Source organism: Trifolium pratense, linkage group LG3 (genome assembly GCF_020283565.1).
Source record: "Trifolium pratense cultivar HEN17-A07 linkage group LG3, ARS_RC_1.1, whole genome shotgun sequence".
NCBI classification, from domain to species: Eukaryota; Viridiplantae; Streptophyta; class Magnoliopsida; order Fabales; family Fabaceae; genus Trifolium; species Trifolium pratense.
The window spans coordinates 41,096,774-41,106,618 of record NC_060061.1 but is presented as its reverse complement, the minus strand read 5'-3'; the positions used below and the strand labels follow the sequence as shown (position 1 = coordinate 41,106,618).

Sequence of the window (9,845 nt, the reverse complement as noted above, 5' to 3'; positions counted from 1 at the left end):
ATCAATGTGGAAGAGAAGTGTTTGGAAAAACAAGGTTTTTAAATGGTTTTAGGTCTCTGTCCTTGAGTCTATTGATGTCCAAGTTTCACGCAAACTCTGAAGAACATAGACAAATGATCTGTTTGGATTGACTTATTTTTAAGCTTATGCGAAACATTTTATGCAAATAAATGAGCTTTTATGTATTACTATAATTTTTTCAAGGTAATTTATATTAAAAAAAAAATGTTTATAAAGATGCAATTATTGTCCATGAAAACTTATGAATTAGTATAAAAATTTATTTATTTGCATATGTTATTTTTATAAGTTTAAAATAAGTCAAATCTAAATGGGTTCAAACATATCCTATGACAGCCATAGTTCGGTAAAATTAAGCTATAAACTACCTGATAGGTGAAATGTTAGTAGAATAAAATTAAAATGTTTGATAAATTTAGTTTTTGTAAGAACAAAATGACATAAAAATACATATTATTTTATGAGCTTATGTGTGTAGGTGGTTATTTTATTATAAAAATAAAAATAAAGAAATAATAAGGTTAAAAAAAATTATAAGCTATAAGTTTAAACGCTAATTGATATAGCATATAAAAGAAGCTACAAGTCCGAAAGAAAAGTTTTTCGCCAAAAACTTTATAAAAGAAGCTACCAGTCCGAAAGAAAAGTTTTTCGCCAAAAACTTTTTATTTTATCAAACAAACTTATACGTTAATTTTTTAGCCCACTTAAAAGCTAATTTAATGAACTAATTTTTAGCTACATTTTATTTTAACAAACAAATTTATAAGTTTATTTTTTTGACCCACCTTTATGGATATCTTGAAGCCCACGCAACAAAGCGAACAAGCAAGCCTCTTTGATCTAGGCCAAAGTATCAATACATTTTTAGAGAATCACAATGAGAATGTTCTTGCTTTGGACAACTTTTTCTGCACATTCTTTGATCATCCACTCCAGCTGTCTTCAGAAGTTGTTTTTTTTATTATAATAGTCTCCTACAACGTCTTTCCGTGGAGAACAAGTTTATACAGCTTGATACAACTCATGGCTAGCTCATACCCACGCTCCTCATCATTCTCACTTGACCACATCAGTCTGAGGACGTTCTAGCAGATTTACTCTCCTTCATCAAACATCATTTGATCTGCTTTTAAAAAGGAACAACGACTAGTTTTTGGCTCCACCTCAGAATACTTGGAGGCCACGAAATTCAGAGCAAGCCACATCTATAAATAGCACACTTGGGTGCTTTGAAGATTCAAGAGTTTACACTACAACTATCAAATCTACACTTGTCTTTATCGTGCAAGTTATCAAGCTCTTCCACTCTTACTCATAGCTCTCTAAATGACATACTTGGATTAGTATACTATTGAGTGAACTGAGTGCATTTGTTCTAAGTTTCTAAACTTGATTGAGTTTTATTTGTAAGCTTGTGATCCAAACAACTCTTTGTAAAAGAAATGATTGGATCAAGTCAATACGTAACTATTGATTGAGTGACACCTCTGTATAGTCTGTAGGACTGAGGTAGTTATTAAGCTTGTAGGGCTTAAGGTTATTGATCTTGGTTTAGATCAAGGAGGTTTGTATTTTGATATTACTAGTATCTCAAGATTATAGTAGATACCCTCACGGAGCATGAGGACTGTACGTAACCCATACTATTCGGGATGAACCAGTATAATTGTTTTTTGTTGAATCTCTCTTTCCCTATCTTTGAATTTGTTTTATAGCTAACCAGATCTATCTGAGATCATTCTAACATTTTCAATTGAGTTTAAATTTTTAAAAGGAAATTTTAATAGGGTCACAATTCAATCCCTCTCTCTTGTGAAAAACTTTGCTACTTCAGTTAAGTCCATATGTTATAACAATACAGGAGGTCCAATGCACAATCGAACCATTCATTTTTTTAAATAATAAAAAAATTAAAATTGCAATGATAATAAAATGTGAGACTTGGATTTAAGCGGATGACAAAATGTACCGATGTGAGAATTCTTAACACACCCCCTCACATCTAGCACTCTTGGGCTTGATGCGTGGATATAAATGGTGAGTAACCCGATACCCAATGGTCTAACGGATCTTGGAGAGACTCTGATATCATCTTAGAACTGAGATTGAGCTTAACTCAACCTTACAAAACCGACTTGTAAGGTGAAGATTACCTCTTACTTATAAACATTTGTCCAAACTAACTCGCATCTGATGTGAGATTTCTTAACATCTTCCGTTATTACAAAAAGACATATCTATCGTATTTCATGAATCAATTTTTTACATAATATATCATTAACCTAAAATAAAATAAAATGAAATGTAATTCATAAGCACATAAACAAACTTTAACATACATTCTTGACATAACAACCATATATATATATAGGGGAGGGATCAAATTACACCGGTGTAACATTTGACTAATGTTACACCGCTCAACAACGCTTTAACGAATACAAATTTTACAAAATCCACCGTTTGATTGAAAGTTTATATCATATAGATCATCTATGTTAGAATTTATAAAAATCTAAAATCATTTGATATGTTATTGAGATCGATCATGATGAACGGTATTCAATAAAAACGAATAAACCATTAATCTTGATTGGTCTCAATAAACGATTTTAGATTTTTGTAAAATTTATATTCGTTAATGCGTTATTAAGCGGTGTAACATTAGTCAAATGTTACACCGGTGTAATTTGATCCCTCCCCATATATATATATATATATATATATATATATATATATATATATATATATATATATATATATATATATATATATATATATTGCACTATTTTATTTATAGAAGTTCGACACTATTTATTTCTTTTTTTGGTTAATAAGGGTTTTTATTTTACACAAATGGAGAGTAGATGGTGAATCAACTGCAACACCCTAAATATATATAAAATCATAAACAACAACGAAAAGAGAAGGGAGACATAGACATTGTTTCTATTAAACTCTATTTGAATTTGATATTGTTTCTAGTCCCACACCCGTGCTATGCACGGGTGTTATGCGGTAATTTAAATTATAATGTTGAAAAATCATTCGTATAAATTGAAACAATAAATATCATCAACAATAACAAAATAATAATAATAATACTTCTTCAAAAAAAAATTAATAATAATAATAATAATAATAATAATAATAAAAGTGAGGTAAATATAAAATAGATATAAAATATGTGTTTATACTTTTTTTTATCATGTTGCAATAACCAAATGTAGTATTAAGTATAATATTATTTTCATAAATAAATGATATATTATTTCATAGATAATTTAAGAAACTTGTTGTGTCGTGCTTTCTTGGATATTTTGAAAAGAACAAAATGAAGCAAAATAAATTGTGAAAGCGTTGAGGGGAACAAAATTTTCACTTTTTTGTTTGGGTATTTTATATAGGAATGAAACAAACTACCATCGATTATGGAAATTTGAAAAGGTAAATCTATTATCAAGCAAACCAAGACAAAATTTAAAATGGCCAAAACAAACAAAAATTAATTACCAATTTTTAAAAAAAAATATAGAAACACCTTACTAAAGGAGTACCAATTTGAATTTCTCCACAAAAAAAAAAAAAAAAACCCGCGGGTTTGGAAAAAGCATAATCTCCTTCTCATAACACATAAAAAAAAAAAAAGAGAACTCATCTTTTTGCTGAACACATAAAGATTGCTATAAAATTGTTATTGCCAATAGATCAATGCTTAATTTTATTAATACTCCTATAAACAATTCTTCAAATTCTCCAACATTCAACCAATCACCCAAAAAAGAACTAATAATGAGAAAAAGAGAAGCAAAAATAAAAATGGAACTTTAAAAGAATTACCCAAAAATCTCTTTGGAAACTCAAAAAAGCAATCAGAGATGTGAACAATAATGAGAAATCGGATATCACCAAAAAGAAATTGGAGATGTGAAGATCGGATTTGAAGAAGAAAATGACTAAAGTGAAGATGTCAAAAAATTGGAGATCCTTTGAATGTGGCAAGAATTTAAAGCTCGTAGGTTTGGAAAGAAACAAAGTGTAAAATGCAACCTTGAAACAAAGATAAAAATGGCATAGGAATCAAAGGAGTTGCTTTAAAGTATATGAAAAGATATAAAGTATACTATACTACAACATGTAGTATATGAAAAGGCATATAAATGCTTCAAATAAATGTTGCATATGAAAAGGAAAATAAATGTGGTACATATAAGCTAATTGACAGACATTGGACGGGTGTTAGAAAAAATTAACTTAGTAACTAAATTGAATTTTAGAAGAAAGTTAGAAGTGATGTGGCATGGTAAAATGATTTAATTGGATGTATTGATGACATGGCTAAATGAAAAAGTTTTATTGGTTTAAGTGGATTAGGGTTTAGATTGATAGTAGGATAACTATTTAGGAATTATATATATAGATTTGAATTTGATATTGTAAAATATTTTTACACTTTGTTTTTTTTTAAAAAAAAACCCTAAAGCCCCTTTTCATAGTTCCCATGGTGTGACATTTATTTTTTATAAAAGCAAACTTAGTGCATTTCATTCATAATAGTAGTTTCAATACAAGGTGGACAATGATCAAAGACCTGAGGACTAGCAAAAGAACGAGTTGCCTGAGCAAGATCATGGGCTACTCGATTAACTTGTCTTCTAAAATGACTGACCTTACAGTTCGTACTCAAATTTAACAGTCTACGACATAACTCAATAACAATACCAAACTCAGTATTATTCCTAGATTTAGAATGAATAGCTTGTACCACTTAAAGACAATCCGTTTCAATTAGAATGTTTGTCATTTCTTCATGCCTTATCCAACGTAGAGCTTCCAACACACCTTGTGCTTCTGCTTCCGCTATCTCCTGCTTTCCTTCGAAACTCCGCGTATACGCCTTCACAAAGCAGCCCTGAGCGTCTCGCACACATGCTGCAACACCGTACATATTAATCTCGCTATAGCATGCTGCATCAATATTACACTTTAGCGCCCCTATAGCTGGTCTGGTCCCATAGTGTGACATTTATTCTTCCTTTATAATTATAATAATTACATATGAACAAAAGGTAGACGGACAAAAAGCTGCGCCGCTAAAAAAAATAGGCTGTGTGACATACTTTTTCTCTATTCTCTCCTCCTTCATAATTTTTTTTTTGGATCCTTCTTCATATTTAAACCCCAATCGAATTCAAAATTTCTAAGTTCTCATTCTCAAGAACGTTTCCTTACCCGCCAAATTCCAATCCTTTCTCCCTCCAAATGTCACACTCCGTCGAACAACAACTCTCCCTCTTTCGCTACCTCATCCAAACCAGAAGGTACTCTCTTCTCTCTCTCTCTCTCTCTCTCTCTCTCTCTCTCTCTCTCTCTCTCTCTCTCTCTCTCTCTCTCTCTCTCTCTCTCTCTCACTGTAACGAACACTTTGATTTTCATTTCTGCTTATAAAAAAAAAAAAAACTTAGATTTCATTTCTCGCAGTTTCGGCAACGCTACGCTCCGATTTCTGGATTCGCTTTTAGTCTCCAAAGACGTGAAATCCTTAGTGGAGATTCGATCCAGCTTGATGCAACTCCTCAAATCTGAATCACTATCCATCATTCAATCAATCGCTGCAGAATCCGTCCACGATAAGCTACTCGTTCTCGAGTTCTTCGTTCGCGCTTTCGCTCTCGTTGGAGATCTAGAGGTACTTCTACAAATTCCGAATTTCTGAATCTTCTAGCATTTTTAGTGTATTTGATTTGTTTGTATTTCACACGAAAAGTTCTAAATTCGTAACTCTAGAAATAACATAGATCTAGCATTGTTATAATGATTCAATTTCTATATCAATTGTTTGTATAACAGTATGTTAATTCGTATTTTTATGTGTTTTGGAATTTCAATTTTGAAGAGTTGTCTGGCTTTGAGATATGAAGCTTTAGTTATGCGTGAAATCAAATCCGCTAGTTTTCAATTGCTTCAAGTTTCGCCGGTAGAATGGTTAAAGTTTGTTGAGGATGCTGTGCAGAACGGTTTTCATTCAGTTGCAGTTAAGGTAATTAGTAAAGCATTCTATTTGTTTGTGATAATGCGCAATTCGAGATTTAGCTTATTTAATGTTTTTTCTACAATGGACTTATTAGTTTTGATTAAATTGAATGTATGATATTATGAAATAGTGATGTAAAATTCTGTAGTCTTTGATACTTTTAGTTTGAAATTTCTGTTTCTTTTGTTTTTGTTGCTTAATTATTACTTTTTGGCAAATAGGCATGTGAAAATGCTTTGCGTTGCATTGGAAATGATGATGTTCAAAAGCTTGGAAGAGACGCGTTTCCTGAAAAGTCGAAGGCAACTACTATCACAGAGATTACTAGGCTTAGGAACTTTGCAATGACATCAATTACTTCACGTTCTGGTATATCCTTATCCACTGCATTGAACATTCACGTTATTATTGTTCTGGCTTCTGAGCATAGTTCTGAATTAGTAAATTGCTAGCGGTTACTGCAATTGCGACCATAATATAATGATTTTATAGGTATATGAGTCTTTGTAACTGTATTGCAATTGAAGACCATATGTACACATCATTTTCAGATTATGATATTCAAAATTTGAGAACAGTTTCTTATTTGTGATTTGATCCTTACCATTTATGATTTGATCAAAATATTTTGGTTGCAAAAGGTGCCCAAATTCTGTGGAAGTGTGTTGTTTATTGTGGTGTTATATTTGGTTAGACCAGAATGCTCCATGGCTCTCCAAGCAAATCAGCGAAATATTTGAGGAATTTTGCTGGCATAAATGTGCGAGGTTTTATGATGGTCTAATTATACTTGTCAAACTTTTCTCTTTAGTGGCTAATTTTATGGACATTTATATTTAAAGTTGATTTTTATATTCTTTCAAGAATTTGTGCATTATTATAAATATAAATATCACTTGTTCACTGCTAATTCTGTTGTCATATGAGCAGTTCAGGTACAAGCAACAGAGTACCTAGAAAGGAAAACAAGAGAGCGGCAAAAGTTGGACTTACCCTACAAAGAAAAACGATGTCTAGCAAGCACTTCCTTCAGAAATGGAATTAAGAGACAGAATATGCGAAAGTTATATGAACGACAAAGCCTTCTGCAGGTCAATGGTGAATTGCATGAACCACATCCAAATTTGAGGTTAATCATTTTATATCCTTGACTTCTTTTTAGTGATCATTTCATTGTTTGAGTGTGTGATGTTTACATTTCAGCATTTGAGTGTTAAACCTTGATCTATATTTGGTGTTTTCTCTTTTCACCATTAACATTAGAAAGAATAAGTTAATAAAGATAATAGCATATGATCACAAAGATTATGTGATAAAGAAGTTATTGGTTCAGTTCCTTCTACTAATTACTTATATTAGATGTTAAAAAAAAAACTACTGTGATTTTACCATTTGCGAACAGACATTGTATATCTGAGTTTCTTTTATCAAGACTAACATCTGCCTTTTTATTTCGTGATCAGCTGAAGCAGATAGTACAGATTGCAACCTCCAAGGTTTCAAGTTTGTAATCATACTGGTACTTTGTTGATTGATTCTTAGTTTCATACTATATCTGGATTCTGATAACTCACTTCTGTTTGGCTAGTGAAAGCTATGTGTACTCATCCATATTGCTCCAGGTTAATAGGGGGGTTTAGTATCCTTGCTCAGGCATTATAAAGTTATATGAGTGACAGAGGGTGAGAGGGGTGGATAAGCAATTACGTGGTGTTAGTTATAAAAAAGAAATCCGTGTCAGTTGATGTTGATTCATTAATCTTCGTTATTAAGCAAGTTCTGTTGATTCTTATTTTTTGACCAGAAGTTCTTTTGATAACAAGACCTTGTAATAGCAAGCCTTAAGACAATACAAAGGAGAAATAGTCATCATCAATTGTGAAATATGGTCACTCCAATCAGGGTCTTATTTTTTCTTCATAGGTTCCCTATTCAATGTCTGTCGATACCTCTTTTGGCCGAGATTCAAATTTTAGCTAGCCACATTGTAGAAATCTATCCTCTTCCGCTAGACCAAACCTCTATTAATAGTCACTCTGGTGTCTTTTGTTGTATTTATTGGGCCAAATTAATTAATGAAAAATGCATTCAAGATCCAAACAAATTAAGGAAAGACAATTCAAAGATAGATCTCTCCAACGAAAGATATATCTAGAAATGTGTTTATAATTTTGATACATTCATAAACTATTATACCAATGTCCTACGTATTTAATGAGCAAATTATTGTTACTTTACGTCTAGAATAGATAATGGTTAAAATGGTCTCTAAGAACTAGTTCAACTGATAATACAGATAATACGAAAGCTGAACACTTTCAAATAGTGCTTGCCAGTTGCCACTTCATGTATAAAAACTGATAATGGTTACATTGTACTATTTAGACACACACACATATATATCCCTGTAGATAGAGTCAAACTAGTTAGTATGTAGTGAAGAAGCTATCAAGAACAATTCAAATCCCTCAAATAGCATTGATTATTGTTGCTGATATAACCTCACAAGTTTGAGGACTCCAATAATATACTTTGTATGGTACACTGTATGAATGCCTTCTGTGGTGTTTGATTACAATCAATGAAATTTGTTGGCTCTTTTTTTTATATTCAACGTATAGCCTATTAAAAATTTGATTTTCTTTTTTAAAAGAAGGACCTTTAATAGCGTTTATTCAAGAAAGCGTTATTATATGTAGTGCGGGCGCTATTAAAGCCTGTGTATTTGAAGGACTATAATAACGCTTTATATTCGGGCGCTATTAAATATATCACCTATAATAGCGCTTCTAAAGTAAAACACTATAAAAGCCTTCTCCGAAGTAGCAGTAAGCAACATACGACAGCGGTTTTTTCAATAAGCGCCATTAAATATTTACAATTGATAGCGTTTTTAAACGCTATTATAGGTACCAAACCTATAATAGCAGTATCAGTAATAGCGTTTTTAAGCGCTATTAAAAGCTAAAAAAACGCTATTAAATCCTCTTATTTGTTGTAGTGCAATTCTTATCGAGTCAAAATGAGTTAAGTTCGACATGATTCATTTCTAACCTAATGATGCTAAGAGCATCCTGTTGTAATTTGTGGCGTTGTTAAGTGGGAGAAAACTGAAGGGTTGTTGGTTACTAATTTGAACGGTGTTTAATGGAAAAATTGCCGATTGCCATAGAATTATTCCACACATTAAAACTTTATTATGGGGTTGGTTTTATGATAAAGATGACTAGATGAGAAAGAACTTAGGTTTGCATTACTCTGGTCGGTTTACTAATCCATTTGAATGAATTAGATCAATATTATTCTTAGAATTGAGGATTGCATCAAACTTTACCAACATATATTCAGGTTATCTCGCAACATAATGAGACTTCTCGATACACCCTCTCGCATCCAACACTATTAGTTTGGGGTGCAGATATAAATGGTGGATGACCTGGTCAGAAACCTGATAGCAGACAATTCAATGGATCAAGTTGAGGAGGCTCCGCTCTGATACTATCTTAGAATTGAGAGTTAGTTTTAACTTAACCTTACAAAACCGACTTGTAAGATGAAAATTTCCTCTATTTTATAAACATATACGTCATCATAATTGTACATATGTTGGGGTACACCTTGTATTCTCATATATGATATATTTTTCTTATAAAAGAAAAGAATGAAATTGTTCGATCTGTAATATAAATACAACTTAGATGATAAAAGACTAATGATATTTGTTACTATGTTGAAGCGTTATTTTGAAGATGTATTTTTCAATTTTGCAATTTTTTTTTAGTGTTTG

The 9,845-nt window shown here is 31.6% G+C and overlaps 1 protein-coding gene across 2 annotated transcripts; it reads left to right on the top strand.

Annotated features, from left to right (window-relative positions):
- Nucleotides 1-4,848: 4,848 nt before the first annotated feature.
- Nucleotides 4,849-8,405, top strand: LOC123919024 (protein DOUBLE-STRAND BREAK FORMATION). 2 transcript variants are annotated; one of them, XR_006813009.1, is made up of 6 exons: nucleotides 4,849-5,345; nucleotides 5,506-5,713; nucleotides 5,921-6,064; nucleotides 6,280-6,427; nucleotides 6,994-7,187; nucleotides 7,522-8,405. XR_006813009.1 is itself a non-coding variant. In XM_045971246.1 (6 exons), the coding sequence occupies exons 1-6, from the start codon at nucleotides 5,287-5,289 to the stop codon at nucleotides 7,523-7,525; spliced, it is 762 nt and encodes a 253-aa protein (XP_045827202.1). In that variant the 5' UTR covers nucleotides 4,849-5,286; the 3' UTR covers nucleotides 7,526-8,400. The 2 variants fall into 2 exon arrangements, 1 of the variants encoding a protein (XP_045827202.1); XM_045971246.1 differs by having other exon boundaries at nucleotides 6,989-7,187; nucleotides 7,522-8,400.
- Nucleotides 8,406-9,845: the final 1,440 nt, after the last annotated feature.

What these genes read in the sequence shown, in the direction of transcription:
- LOC123919024 (XM_045971246.1), top strand. Translation starts at nt 5,287, where the DNA reads ATGTCACACTCCGTCGAACAACAACTCTCCCTCTTTCGCTACCTCATC. An exon ending in TACCTCATCCAAACCAGAAG is followed by an intron (nt 5,346 to 5,505) that starts GTACTCTCTTCT and finishes CATTTCTCGCAG; the next exon opens with TTTCGGCAACGCTACGCTCC. An exon ending in ATCAATTACTTCACGTTCTG is followed by an intron (nt 6,428 to 6,988) that starts GTATATCCTTAT and finishes TCATATGAGCAG; the next exon opens with TTCAGGTACAAGCAACAGAG.